Source organism: Amblyraja radiata, chromosome 19 (assembly GCF_010909765.2).
Source record: "Amblyraja radiata isolate CabotCenter1 chromosome 19, sAmbRad1.1.pri, whole genome shotgun sequence".
NCBI lineage: Eukaryota > Metazoa > Chordata > Chondrichthyes > Rajiformes > Rajidae > Amblyraja > Amblyraja radiata.
In genome coordinates this window covers 2614164-2629894 of record NC_045974.1, presented here as the reverse complement: position 1 = coordinate 2629894, position 15731 = coordinate 2614164, and the positions used below count along the sequence as shown (strand labels likewise).

The 15731-nt window shown below is 48.8% G+C and overlaps 1 protein-coding gene across 1 annotated transcript in view; it reads left to right on the top strand.

Moving 5' to 3' along the window:
- The first annotated feature begins 3222 nt into the window (after window positions 1-3222).
- slc13a4 (solute carrier family 13 member 4) overlaps window positions 3223-15731 on the top strand; it is a 46397-nt gene continuing 33888 nt past the window's right edge. The window contains exons 1-2 of the mRNA XM_033037452.1: window positions 3223-3898; window positions 11894-12025. Of these exons, the coding sequence (XP_032893343.1) occupies window positions 3800-3898; window positions 11894-12025 (231 nt within the window). The 5' untranslated portion in view covers window positions 3223-3799. The remainder of the gene's footprint in view (window positions 3899-11893; window positions 12026-15731) is intronic.

Below are 15731 nucleotides of genomic sequence, written 5' to 3'. Positions count from 1 at the left end.
ACAGAGTGCTGGAGTAACTCAGCGGGTGCAGCAGCATCTATGGAGAACATGGATAGGTGACGTTTCACAGAGTGCTGGAGTAACTCAGCGGGTCAGGCAGCATCTGTGGAGAACATGGATAGGTGACATTTCACAGAGTGCTGGAGTAACTCAGCGGGACAGTGAAACGTCACCTATCCATGTTCTCCACAGATGCTGCCTGACCCGCCGAGTTACTCCAGCACTCTGGGCCCTTCTCCGCCAGTATCGTTCCTACATTTCAATGGTGACACACGGGCAAACGATAGCCGTAACCAGCCTTGTGATGTGAAGAATGGGACCCAAATGCATTCTTTAACCCAGGTCTTTCTTTCCTATGGTGAGGAGGTTTCTCTGGGCTTTCCCTGCTGCCCTCCATACTGAGCAGCTGCACGGGCAGAGGCTGCCAATGGATTGGACCGGACATGCAGCAGAACTGCCAGAGCATTGGGAACGGAAGTGTCAAAAACACTGGGCTGAAAGCAGCTCACAGGGAGCTGAGATCTGAACAATGAGTTGCAAGCAAGGCTCAGCCAACGTCACCCTTCACCTGCTGTAACCCTCTCAGCCAGCAGGGAAGTCCTTCACAAAACAATATCCAATGTATCCACACAGTAAGGCACAGCCAGAAACTCTGCAAATTCCAGATATTATTGATTTTTTAAATATATATATTTTTGGATATTCAGCAAAAAACATAGGACATGGGTTTATGTTGAGGAAGGAAAGATTTAATAGGAGCCTGAGGGGCAACTTTTTCCACATGGGTTTATGGAACAAGATAGTTGAGGCAGGGACTATAACAGCATTTAACAGATGGATAGGTACAGGAGAGGATAGGTTTAGAGGGATATGGGCAAATTGCAGGTAGGTGGAACTAGCATAGATCAGAGATTAACGCAAATGCTGGAGTAACTCAGCGGGACAGACAGCATCTCTGAAGAGAAGGGATGGGTGACGTTTCGGGTCGTGACCCTCCTTCAGACTGATGTCAGGGGGGGGGAGGGAGATACAGAGATAAGGAAGTGCAAGGTGCGAAAACAAGACAAAGGGAAACGAGGTCAAGGGAAATGTAGAACAGATCATTGTTAGTGCGTGCGTGTGTGCGTACGTGCATGCGTGCGTGTGAAAGTTATGGCCAGTATCCTCGGTCATCTCTGGCAGAATTCTGTGGCTTGTGATGTATTCATTTCACCAGGAGATAAAGGAGGAACTCAGCAGGTCAGGCAGCATCTGTGGAGGGAATTGACAGGCAAAGTTGGGCAAGCTGGGTGGCACGGTGGCGCAGCGGTAGAGTTGCTGCCTCACAGCGCCAGAGACACAGGTTCGATCCTGACCACGGGTGCTGTCTGTACGGAGTTTGTACGTTCTCCCCGTGACAGCGTGGGTTTTCTCCGGGTGCTCAGGTTTCCTCCCACACTCCAAAGACGTGCAGGTTTGTAGCTTAATTGGCTTCGGTAAAATTTATAAGTTATCCCTCGTGTGTGTAGGGTAGTATTGGTGTACGGGGATCGCTGGTCGGCGTGGACTCGGTGGGCCGAAGGGCCTGTTTCCACACTGTATCCCTAAGTCCATTATTGTCACGTTTACCGAGGTACTTTGAAATGTTTTTGTTTGCGTGCTATCTCGTCAAAGAAAAGACTTTACATGAGTGTTTGCGTGCTATCTCGTCAAAGAAAAGACTTCAATCAAGCTGTCCACAGCGTACTGTTCAATGACAAAGTGCACAGAACTCAGTGCTAGAGAAGATGAGTGATTCTGAGCAAAACACAGAGTGCTGGACGAAGGACGTTCTTGCTATTGAGGGAGTGCAGCGTAGGTTCATCAGGTTAGTTCCCGGGATGGCGAGACTGTCATATGATGAAAGAATGGAGCGACTGGGCTTATATTCACTGGAATTTAGAAGGATGAGAGGATATCTTATAGAAACATATAAAATTATTAAGGGTTTGGACACGCTAGAGGCAGGAAACATGTTCCCGATGTTGGGGGAGTCCAGAACCAGGGGCCACAGTTTAAGAATAAGGGGTCGGCCATTTAGAACTGAGAAAAGTTACCTATTCCTGCGCTCCATAGATGCTGCCTCACCTGCTGAGTTTCTCCAGTACTGTTATCTACCTGTGTCTAGAGATAGTTTGTCTATATAATCATGAGAGGAGGTCATTGAGCTATTTTGCTCAATGTTGTGGCATCTGCAGTTTCTGTGGGGTGGGGGGGTGATCAACAATCCGCTGTGTTGCATTACTGTGTTGCTTTACATAGAAACATAGAAAATAGGTGCAGGAGTAGGTCATTCGGCCCTTTGAGCCTGCACCGCCATTCAATATGATCATGGCTGATCATCCAACTCAGTATCCTGTAGGTACACAAAAAAGCTGGAGAAACTCAGCGGGTGCAGCAGCATCTATGGAGCGAAGGAAATAGGCAACGTTTCGGGCCGAAACGTTGCCTATTTCCTTCGCTCCATAGATGCTGCTGCACCCGCTGAATTTCTCCAGCTTTTTAGTGTACCTTCGATTTTCCAGCATCTGCAGTTCCTTCTTAAACACTCAGTTTCCTGTACCTGCCTTCTCTCCAGACCCCCTGACACCTTTAGCCACATCTAACTCACTCTTAAATATAGCCAATCAACTGTGGCCTCAACTACCTTCTGTGGCAGAGAATTCCACAGATTCACCACTCTCTGTGTGTGAAAGAAACATTTCTCATCTCGGTCCTAAAAGATTTCCCCCTTATCCTTAAACTGTGTCCCCTTGTCCTGGACTTCCCCAACATCGGAAACAATCTTCCTGCATTTAGCCTGTCTTAAGAACCTTAAGAATCTTGTAAGTTTCTATAAGATCCCCCCTCAATCTTCTAAATTCTAGCGAGTACTGTGTTGCATTGCCTGTTACTTTACTGTGTTACTTTACCGCGGACACAATGAGCTAGAGACGTCGCTTGACGACGCCAGCTCTGGCCAAGAGTTCCACTACAGCCGCAGCAGAGAGAGAGAGATGGGTTTAACTTTAAAATAGTTGTTGTTAATTTCCACCACTTGGGAATTCCTGCGTCTCTCGGGTTCAAAGGTAAAACCTTTCAACTATTCGTGAATCTCACAGCCAGTCCTTCGCTGCGCAAGGGATGAGGGAGGGCGAGCAGAGGGGTTAATGGACAGATATATTAACCCTGTGTCCCCCCCTCTACCCCCGGCCCGATTGGGTTGAGAAGGTCCTTGCCCTTCACCCATTGGCGGCGACTTCTCGCGTGTGGGCGGCGACTCACTAAAAGATGGGATTGACTTTTGATAAAAGGGGAGAAAAGTTCTGGTGAAGTTTGCTGGACATAGGGTCGGGGTAAAGGGCAGGCGGAGGAGGAAGATACCGGGTCGGGAGGTCCTGTAACATCTCAACTCAGTCAAAGGAACTCACCTGGGTGGACTTCAGCCACCGAGACCGGGTCTGAAACTAATACTTTGATTCAACCAGAGGATCCAAGCAAAGGCAGCATTTTTTTTGCCCGTGGGCTGAGCAGTACCGTGACAGGCAAGGAGATCTTGAAGATCATTCATATCCCTAGACGACCGGTGTCCAATTGAGAATAGAATTGCTGATCGAGGACCACATCTTTGGGCAACTGAGGTGGACATTGGACCTCCCGTTGGGCAGCTGTTCTTCTAATTCCACAACAAACGTTCTCAGGTTGAGAAGAAGACAACACGCTTCTACCTCAAGGAGTCATCTCTACCAATGAGAAGGTCCACCGTTCGCTAGGAGCTGAAGACCCGCTGGTTTTGGACGCGATGGGGATGTTGAGGAATCTGTGGAGGGCTCGGAAGTTGTTGCTGGTCATCCTGATCCCTCTGCTGATGTTACCTCTGCCTGTCCTGTATCCCGACAGTGTAAGTCCACCACTTCCTTGCCACGGGTTCGGGGCCAGCTCAGACCATGTCTGGAACGGGTACAGAGAGAGACTCGAGGGCCAGAGTTGTAGGGGGGAGGTTGAGCAGGCTGAGACTTGAAGTAACATTAAAGGCAACGTTTTTATTCAGATATTATTCAGATATCTTATAGAAACTTACAAAATTCTTAAGGGGCTGGACAGGCTAGATTCAAGATGATTGTTCCCGATGTTGGGGAAGTCCAGAACAAGGGGTCACAGATTAAGGATAAGGGGGAAAACTTTTAGGACCGAGATGAGAAAAACATTTTTCACACAAAGAGTGGTGAATCTCTGGAATTCTCTGCCACAGAAGGTAGTTGAGGCCAGTTCATTGGCTATATTTAAGAGGGAGTTAGATGTGGCCCTTGTGGCTAAAGGGATCAGGGGGTATGGAGAGAAGGCAGGTACAGGATACTGAGTTGGATGATCAGCCATGATCATATTGAATGGCGGTGCAGGCTCGGAAGGGCCGAATGGCCTACTCCTGCACCTATTTTCTATGTTTCTATATTTAGACAGGTACATGGATAGGAACGGTTTAGAGGGATTTGGGCTAAACCCAGGCAGGTGGGACTAGTGTAGATGAGGCATGTTGGTCAGCATGGGCAAGTTGTGCTGAAGGACCTGTTTTCATGCAGTATGACTATGATTATATTTTTGGAGCTCAGGAGGCTGAGGGTTGATCTTATAGAGGTGTGTAAATTCACAAGGGGAATAGACTAGGTGGATGCAAAGAGTCTTTTACCCAGAGTTGGGGAATCCAGAACCAGAGGACATAGGTTTGGGATGAGGGGGGAAAGATTCCATAGGAACCTGAGGGGCAACTTTTTCACACAGGTGGGTGTATGGGACAAGCTGCCAGAGGAGGTAGTTGAGGCAGGTACAGTAACAGCATTTAACGTGGACAGGTACATGGATAGGAAAGGTTTAGAGGGATATGGGCCAAATGAGAGCAAATGGGACTAGTTGGGCGCACGGTGGCGCAGCGATAGAGTTGCTGCCTCACAGCGCCAGAGTCCCGGGTTCGATCCTGACCACGGGTGCTGTCGGTACGGAGTTTGCACGTTCTCCCCGTGACCTGCATGGCTTTTCCCCAGGATCTCTGGTTTCCTCCCGCACTCCAAAGATGTACATGTTTGTTGATTAATTGGCTTGGTAAAAATTGTAAATTGACCCTAGTGACTGAATGAATAGGTTTATTGGCCAAGTATTCACATACAAGGAATTTGCCTTGGTGCTCCGCCCGCAAGTGACAACAAGACATACAGTGACAGTTGGGAATGACACATAGAAACATAGAAACAAGGTGCAGGAGTAGGCCATTCGGCCCTTCGATCCTGCACCGCCATTCAATATGATCATGGCTGATCATCCAACTCAGTATCCCGTACCTGCCTTCTCTCCATACCCTCTGATCCCCTTAGCCACAAGGGCCACATCTAACTCCCTCTTAAATATAGCCAATGAACTGGCCTCAACTACCCTCTGTGGCAGAGAGTTCCAGAGATTCACCAAAGTTTTTCTCATCTCGGTTTTAAAGGTTATAAAACATTAATAAGTGTATCTAAGTTTATATACTTAATAAGTGTAGTATAGTCTTAATGTGTGGGGATCGCTGGTCAGCACGGACTCGGTGGGCCGAAGGGCCTGTATGTCCAAACTAAATGAAACTTAGATGGAGCATAGACACACAAAGCTGGAGAAACTCAGTGGGACAAGCAGTATCTCTGCAGTGAAGGAATGTGTGAGGTTTCGGGTCGAGACCCTTCTTCAGACTCAGACAAGATGGGGGCATCTTGAACGAGTGGGGCCGAATGGCCTGTTTCCCTGCTGCATGACTGTGTGACTCTGAACCTGCTGCTGCTGTCAGACACGTTCCAGAGTACAAGCACTGGAGCGATCAAGTATTATTTCGTAGGTAGCCAAAAATGCTGGAGGAACTCAGCGGGTGAGGCAGCATCTGTGGAGCGAAGGAATAGGCGACGTTTCGGGTCGAGATCCTTCTTCAGACAGCCAGCACCTGCAGTTCTTTCTTAAACACAAATATTGTTTCATGACTATTCACCGTTGCATTGCAAATATCCCCAATTAACGAGGTTAACATTAACGATAGATTTAAAGCAATATAGAAAATTATCTTGTCGGGGGTGGCTAATTTTAAAGCTTCCCAGATGTTGTTTGTTGAGCAGTGTTTGGTACTTGGACTCTGTTTTTTCCAAGGAGAATGAGCAACACAGATTCAACAGGGAACGTTTGGCCACCTATAACACTCTTTGCCTTCCCAAAGGGTCTTGAAGGTGGGGATAGGAGTAGAGATGGAAGGTGAGAGACCATCTGTGAGAGGGCTAGCATAGACACGATGGGCTGAATGGTCGCTTGTAGCTGTAATTGTTCCATGATTCGGGAAAGATGATTATCAAGTTCAGGATTGGTGAAATAGATGGAACCAGAATGGTGAGAGTTTAATGTGGCACGGTGGTGCAGCGGGTAGAGCCACTGCCTCACAGCGCCAGAGACCCGGGTTCGACCCTGACCCCAGGTTTGTGTGGAGTTTGCACACTCTACCTGCGACCGTGTGGGTTTCCTCCGGGTGCTCCGGTTTCCTCCCACATCCCAAAGACGTGCGGGTTTGTAGGTTAATCGGCCCCTCTGTAGATTGCCCCCTAGGGAGTAGATGAGAAAGTGGGATAGCATAGAACTAGGTGTGAACGGGTGATCGATGGTCGGCACGGACTCGATGGACCGAAGGGCCTGTTTCCCTGCTGTATCTCTAAACTAAACTGAACTTAAGTTGGGCGTCACAGCAGCGCAGCGGTAGAGTTGCTGCCTCACAGCGCCAGAGACCAGGGTTTGATCCCGACTACGGGCGCTGTCTGTACGGAGTTTGTACATTCTCCCCGTGACCTGCGTGGGTTTTTCTCCGAGAACTTCGGTTTCTTCCCACACTCCAAAGACGTGCAGGTTGGTAGGTTAATTGGCTTGGTGTAAATGTAAAACAAATGTCCCTAGTGTGTGTAGGGTGGTGTTAATGTGTGGGGATCGCTGGTGGGTGAGAACTCGGTGGGCCGAAGGGCCTGTTTCCGCGCTGTATCTCTAAACTAAACTAAACTCTGACCATTGGGGAAGATCAAGATGTCGACTGTCTCTCTGGCCAGCGTTTGGAACTAATGCGATGATATTTGGTATGGTGATGCCAGACTGGGATTGCTCCAACTTCCGATTCTTCCCAGGGATTTTTCCTTGTACATTAGGGAACAGTCAATGCGTCTGGGATCAGCGGTACAAATCCTTGACTTCAAGCAAAGTGCACATTTGTCATTTCAGAGAATTAAAAAATATATATAAAGCATGGGACCTTTCCATAAGAATGATAAAACCAATCTTACATAGAATATAGAACAGTACAGCATAGGAACAGGCCCTTCGGCCCACAATGTCCGTGCTGGACATGATGCCATGTTAAAATCATCTTTTCCAGTTTCTTCTAACGCTCCACTTTCCTGACTATTTTTACATAGTCAGGAAAATGGTAAATTCGAGTGAAACATAGAATATAGATCTTAGTATAGCAGAGGAACAGGCCCTTCGGCCCATAATATCCATGTTGAGCATGATTGAGTACTCAGAGAGTGGTAGCTGTGTGGAATGAGCTTCCAGTGGAAGTGGTGGAGGCAGGTTTGATTTTATCATTTAAAAATAAATTGGATAGGTATATGGACGGGAAAGGAATGGAGGGTTATGGTCTGAGTGCAGGTAGATGGGACTAGGTGAGAGTAAGTGTCGGCACGGACTAGAAGGGCCGAGATGGCCTGTTTCCGTGCTGTAATTGTTATATGGTTGTATGTTATCAAGCCATACTAATCTCCTCTGCCCGCAGGTGATCCATATCCCTCCATCCCCTCCATATCCATGTACCTATCTAAAAGCCTTTTAGACGCCACTATCGTATCTGCCTCCACCATCACCCCTGGCAGCGCGATCCAGGCCCCTCTCACTTTAAAACTATGCCCTTTAGACTTGGACACTTCCACTCTGGGGAAAAAGGTTGTGACTGTCCACCCTGTCTCTGCCTCTCATAATTTTGTACACTTCCATCCCTTCAACCTCCAACGCTCCAGAGAAAACAATCCAAGTCTGTGCAAGCTCTCCCTCTAGCGAATACCCTCTAATCTAGGCAGCAGTCTGGTATATTCTTACTGGGTTAATATAATGTCTGGCGATAAACTGTGGAGTCAGCATTATTAAACAGCAGCTTTTAACAGCTTGCCTTTCTGAGCCCATTTGGAATTATCGCTAGAATTTAGAAGATTGAGGGGGGATCTTATAGAAACGTACAAAATTCTTAAGGGGTTGGACAGGCTAGATGCAGGAAGATTGTCCCCGATGTTGGGGAAGTCCAGAACAAGGGGTCACAGTTTGAGGATAAGGGGGAAATCTTTTAGGACCGAGATGAGAAAAACATTTTTCACACAGAGAGTGGTGAATCTCTGGAATTCTCTGCCACAGAAGGTAGTTGAGGCCACAGTTCATTGGCTATATTTAAGAGGGTTAGATGTGGCCCTTGTGGCTAAAGGGATCAGGGGGTATGGAGAGAAGGCAGGTACAGGATACTGAGTTGGATGATCAGCCATGCTCATATTGAATGACGGTGCAGGTTCGAAGGGCCGAATGGCCTACTTCTGCACCTATTTTCTATGTTTCTATACATTTCCTAAAGAAATGCAGATGAGCATTAATACCAGTAAGATGTAAATATACAGACAGATGTAACGAGGAGTAGTGTGTATGTCTGGGAAGAACAAGGCAGCAAGGGGCAAAAGGTACCTGATAGACTCATCGAGTGATACAGTGTGGAAACAGGCCCTTCGGCCCAACTTGCCCACACTGGCCAATATGCCCCATCCACACCAGTCCCACTTACCAGCATTTGGTCCATATCCCTCCAAACCTGTCTTACCCATGTACCTGTCTAACTGTTTCTTAAATGTTGGGAGTCATCCCTCCCAGCCTCAACTACCTCCTCCGGCAGCTTGTTCCATACACCCACCACCCTTTGTGTGAAAAGGTTACCCCTCAGATTCCTATTGAATCTTTCCCCCTTCACCTTGAACCTATGTCCTCTGGTCCTCGATTCCCCTACTCCGGGCAAGATCTACCCGATCTATTCCTCATGATTTAACACACCTCTGTAAGATCTCCCCTCATCCTCCTGCGCTCCAAGGAATAGAGACCCTGCCTGCTCAACCTCTCCCTGTAGCTCACACCCTCTAGCCCTGGCAACATCCTCGTAGATCCTCTCTGTCCCCTCTCCGCCTTGTTCCAGACTCCAGCTTGATCTCGTTACACAATGTTGACGAGCACCATGACTCAGTGCACCTCACCTCCTATCATCTGTTCAGGATTACATTCAAAAACAAAGATAACAGGAGATAAGTTTCATTGACACCGTCCCTAATGAGTTAGAGTTAGATTTAGCTCTTAGGGCTAAAGGAATCAATGGTGCAGTTTTGGTCCCCTAATTTGAGGAAGGACATTCTTGCTATTGAGGGACTGCAGCGTAGGTTTACAAGGTTAATTCCCAGGATGGCGGCTCTGTCATATGCTGAGAGAATGGAGCAGCTGGGCTTGTACACTCTGGGGTTTAGAAGGATGAGAGGGTATCTTATTGAAACATATAAGATTATTAAGGGATTGGACACGCTAGAGGCAGGAAACATGTTGGGGGAGTCTGTTGCAGAAGGTGCTCCTCAGGTTGACCAAGTGTGCCATGAAGGGGGTGGACTTGGTCCATTCAGGCCTTAGTCCATTCCCTCCACAGATGCTGCCTGACCCACTGAGTTCCTCCAGCACTGTGCCTTTTTTCGCTTGCTGATCAGCCAGTCTACTTGAGCAGAGTGATATCTTCCCAACATCGTGGTGCCCCCTCTGCCCCCCTGCCCACCCACCCATCCCGAGGAGAATGCCACCCAGCCTGGTTTTACAAAAAAACGTTGACAAACAGCAAGTAAGGAGCAGGCGTTTGGAAAAAGTTCTCCAACACAGTTTATCATTTACCAACTCCGACTAATCAATCACTCATTGTCCAAAGGCAGTGAGGAAATCATATTTGAACCAACTGATTACTCAATAGACAATAGGTGCAGGAGGAGGCCATTCGGCCCTTCGAGCCAGCGCCGCCATTCAATGTGATCATGGCTGATCATCCCCAATCAGTACCCCGTTCCTGCCTTCTCCCCATATCCCCTGACTCCGCTATCTTTAAGAGCCCTATCTAGCTCTCTCTTGAAAGTATCCAGAGAACCGGCCTCCACCGCCCTCTGAGGCACTCTATTGTCACAGGGGCATGAGAGAGTTGGGAGAGAGAGATACAGCATGGAAACAGGCCCTTCGGCCCACCGGGTCCATGCCGACCATCGATCGCCCGTTCACACTAGTTCCATGTTATCCCACTTTCGCATCCACTCCCTGCACACTAGGGGGCGATGTACAGAAGCTGATTAACCCACAACCCGCGCGTCTTTGGGATGTATGCAGGAAACCGGAGCACCCGGAGGAAACCCACACGGTCACAGAGAGAACGTGCAAACTCCACACAGACAGACATCATCCGAGGTCCAGATGGAACCCGGGTCTCTGGCGTTGAGAGGCAGCAGATCTACCCATTGAAATGTTTAAGAAAGAACTGCAGATGCTTTCGAGGGTAGACAAAATTGCTGGAGAAACTCAACGGGCGAGGCAGCATCTATGGAGCGAAGGAATGGGCAACGTTTCAGATCGAGACCGTTCGTCAGACTGATGTCGGGGGGGGCGGGAAAAAGAAAGGAAGAGGCGGAGACAGTGGGCTGTGGGAGAGCTGGGAAGGGGAGGGGAAGGAGGGAGAAAGCAAGGACTACCTGAAATTGGAGAAGTCAATGTTCATACCGCTGGGGTGTAAACTGCCCAAGCGAAATATGAGGTGCTGCTCCTCCAATTCGCGGTGGGACTCACTCTGGCCATGGAGGAGGCCCAGTACAGAAAGGTCGGATTCGGAATGGGAGGGGGAGTTGAAGTGCTGAGCCACCGGGAGATCAGGTTGGTTATTGCGAACCGAGCGGAGGTGTTGGGCGAAGCGATCGCCGAGCCTGCGCTTGGTCTCACCGATGTAGAGAAGTTGACACCTGGAGCGGCGGATGCAATAGATGAGGTTGGAGGAGATGCAGGTGAACCTCTGCCTCACCTGGAAAGACTGCTTGGGTCCTTGGATGGAGTCGAGGGGGGAGGGAAAGCATTTGCGTCCCATTCCAAATGAATCCATTCATGATTCAGCTTGCATCAGGATCTGTATCATGTCTTGTTTCATCAAAGAATCAGTTGGACCACCAAAAGACACACAAGAAGGGTCTCCACCTGAAACGCCACCCATTCATTCTCTCCAGAGATGCTGCGTGTCCCGCTGAGTTACTCCAGCATGCTGTGTGTGTATTACATAGCACAGGGGGTCGGCGACATGTGGCCCACGGGCCGGATCCGGCCCCTAACCTGAAATCGGCGGGTTTTTTTCCCAATTAGTTTTCGCGACCTGGGCACTACAGCCAGACCCGGGGCACGCAGGCGAACTGGGAACTGCAGAAAACTAATTGGAAAAACACTTGAAAACTAATGCAAAAACCATTACCAAGTGTCACACTAGTTAGTATGTATTATTAGTATGTATTATTACCAATTTATGTATTATTAGCATGCATTATTACTAATTACTAATTTAGATAACATGCATTATTATTACCTCCATTTATTGACTATGGTGATGGATGTGGCCTGCCATCCGCTCACAAATATGGGTCCTGGCCCCTATGCAGATCAAGGTTGCCAACCCCAGACATAGCACACAGTTGCTGGGCTGTACTGTTCTGCGTTCCATGGTGCTCATTGCTCCTGGGTTTGGCTGAGTGAATGTTTTCTTTGTGTTTTCCAGCCGGAGGCCCAGTGTGCTTACGTCCTGATAGTCACGGCAGTCTACTGGGTGTCTGAGGCGGTGCCGCTGGGAGCCGCCGCCATGGTCCCAGCCTTCCTCTTCCCTCTCTTTGGGGTTTTGAAAGCCAGCGAGGTAAGAGCAAAGATACAGTGTGTCGCCGCAGATCGTCCGGCTTCCAGAGTCCTTCTGGTTCATCCGGACCCACAGAGGTCACGGCCTCCGAGAGGAGTCCAACGGTTCTGGAACGTTCCACCTGGGCCCGGGGGCCGAGATACCAGCCCGCAAAGTCGGCCTCGGAAGTCGGCGATGATTCTGTCAATAGACAATAGACAATAGGGGCAGGAGTAGTAGGCCATTTGGCCCTTCGAGCCAGCACCGCCATTCAATGTGATCATGGCTGATCATCCACAATCAGTACCTCGTTCCTGCCTTCTCCCCATATCCCCTGACTCCACTATCTTTAAGAGCCCTATCTAGCTCTCTCTTGAAAGCATCCAGAGGACCTGCCTCCACCGCCCTCTGAGGCAGAGAATTCCACAGACTCACCACTCTCCGTGAGAAAAAGTGTTTCCTCGTCTCCGTTCTAAATGGCTTACCCCTTATTCTTAAACTGTGGCCCCTGGTTCTGGACTCCCCCAATATCGGGAACATGTTTTCTGCCTCTAGCGTGTCCAAGCCCTTAACAATCTTATATGTTTCAATGAGATTGCCTCTCATCCTTCTAAACTCCAGAGTGTACAAGCCCAGCTGCTCCATTCTCTCAGCATATGACAGTCCCACCATCCCGGGAATTAACCTTGTAAACCTACGCTGCACTCCCTCAATAGCAAGAATATCCTTCCTCAAATTAGGGGACCAAAACTGCACACAATGCTCCAGGTGTGGTTTCACTAGGGCTCGGTGCAACTGCAGAAGCACCTCTTTGCTCCTATATTCGATTCCTCTTGTTATAAAGGCCATAAGTGATAGGAATAGAATGAGGCCATTCGGCCCATCAAGTCTACTCCGCCATTCAATCTTGGCTGATCTATTTATTCCTGCTAACCCCATTCTCCTGCCTTCTCCCCGTAACTTCTGACACCTGTACTAATGAAGAATCTAGTTATCTCCGCCTTAAAAATATCCATTGACTTGGTCTCCACAGCCTTCCGTGGCAAATAATTCCACAGATTCACCACCCTCTGACTAAAGAAATGTCCTAAAAGAATGTCCTTTAATTCTGAGCCTGTGACCTCTGGTCCTAGACTCTCCCACCAGTGGAAACATCCTCTCCACATCCACTCTATCCAAGCCTTTCACTATTCTGTACGTTTCAATGAGGTCCCCCTTCATTCTTCTAAACTCCAGCGAGTACAGGCCCAGTGCTGACAAACGCTCATCATAGGTTAACCCACTCATTCCTGGGATCATTCTTGTAAACTGGGGACCCGGGTTCGATCCGGACTACGGGTGCTGTCTGTACGGAGTTTGTACGTTCTCCCCGTGATCTGTGTGGGTTTTCTCCAAGATCTTCGGTTTCTTCCCACACTCCAAAGACGTACAGGTTTGTAGGTTAATCGACTTGGTAAATGTAAAATAATTGTCCCTAGTGTGTTTAGGATAGTGTTAATGTGCGGGGATGGCTGGTCGGCGCGGACCCGGTGGGCCGAAGGGCCTGTTTCCGTGCTGGATCCCTAAACTAAACTAAACCTCTTCTGGACCCTCTCCAGTGCCAGCACATCCTTCCTCAGATCTGGTGCTCAAAATTCCTCACAATATTCCAAATGCTGGCTGACCAGCGCCTTGTAGAGCCTCAGCCTATGGGAATGGATCTGCCGGCTCCAGGGCCCCGGCCCCAGGGGTCAGATTCCACCCGCCAATTGGCCATGGAGGTCCCGATCAGGTGGAGATTGGCCGCCTCTCCCAGCCTGGGCAACACATTTTCAGGGGGACTTCCATGGGGGGTGGGGGGGGGGGGTTTCAAGTGCGTTCTTGTAATTCTGTCCAGATTAGGGCGGCAGACGGGCCAACGGTTGCCGGGAAATCGGTATTGGAGCTGAAAGTGAGAGTGAACGTTAGCGCGATTAGCTGCTGCACCTCTCTCGTTCAATTTTTGTATTGTTGATGTCCTTACTATTTTTTTTTTTTTTTTTTCATTCCGCATATATATTTTGTGATCTGCTTACTAAATTTTGTAAGGCATCCTTGAGAGTCCTTTGAAAGGCGCCCATGAGTAGAATGTATAATAATAATAATAATAATAATAATAATAATAATAATAATAATAATAATAATAATAATAATAATAATAATAATAATAATAATAATAATAATAATAATAATAATATCTTATGCATTCATGGATGTCTCTGTGTAAATCGGCACGGTGGTGCAGCGGTAGATTTGCCACCTTAAGGGCCTGTCCCACCTAGACTATTTTGTGGACGACTACAGGTGACATGGTCACCGTGGTATCGCCTGTACGGTTGTGAGTCGTCTCCTCAGTCGCCCAAAGAGTCGTAGCGTCGTTCTAGTCGCAGCTGGATTTTCAACGTGTTGAAAAATTGTCGGCGACAGTTGGTTTGACGCCAATGAGCGTGGCTTGACTTCTCCCGACGTGGGCGCTGTGATAGGTTGTTGCCAGGTAACGTTGGGTGCCGCTGGGTGCTGACCGGTGAATTCCATCGGCGACTACCTACGTCAACCGGCGACAGGTACCGGCGGCTGAATTGTCTTCAGTTGTTGCCGACAGGGTCGTTGCTTGTCGTAGGTGTGGTCACAGGTGGACGTTCTAATGGGTCGCCAGTTGTCGGCAGCTTGCCGTAGCTCGACGTCAACTAGGTGGTTGGTTGTCATAGACATTGTCGTAGGGGGCGTCCAGTCGCTAGTTTTTCGGCGACCTGCCACGACTATGACAGTCGCCGAAAAGATCGCCTAATTGGGACAGGCCCATTAGCACCAGAGATCCAGGTTTGATCCTGACTACGGGTGCTGTCTGTGTGGGTAGTTTACACATTCTCCCTGGGAACGTGGATTTTCTCCGGGTGCTCCAGTTTCCTCCCCCACAGACAATAGACAATAGGAGTAGGCCATTTGGCCCTTCGAGCCAGCACCGCCATTCAATGTGATCATGGCTGATCATCCACAATCAGTGTCTCTAAACTAAACTAAACTAAACTACATTAAACAATGGAAGCGCTAGGTACTAGTTAAATCAATTATGTTTCCACACAAAGCAGGTGTCGTGTCCATTTTCCTAACAACAATCTCGGAATAGCTTGTGTTCCAAATTGTATTCACAACAGTTAAAATGAAAGTTGATTAGTTTGGACTCGAGATACAGCATGGAAACAGGCCCTTCGGCCCACCGAGTCCAGGCCGACCATCGATCACCCGTTCACACTAGTTCTATGTTATCCCACCTTCTCATCCACTCCCTACACACTAGAGGGCAATTTACAGAGGGGCCGAATAATCCGCAAACCAACGCACGCCTTTTCAATGTGGGATGAAACCGGAGCACCCGGAGAAAACCCACGTGGTCACAGGGAGAACGTGCAAACTCCACACAGACAGACAGCAGCGTGGTCAGGATGGAGCTGGGGTCTCTGACGCTGTGAGGCAGCAGCTCTACCCGCTGCGCCACTGTGCCGCTCCTCAAGAGCGAGATTCAATTTGGTTTCCTTGTGGAAAATTCCCTGCCCTTTGCTTGAGGTTTTCGTCAGGTTTTCCAAGAGGTTAATCATTTCTGACCCCTGACCTCGGGCACTGTCTGTACGTACGTGTGTGGTGTTTGTACCTCCTCCCTGTGACTGTTTAGCCATTGACCAGCCTGTGGGACTGCTTCCTCCTGCACCCT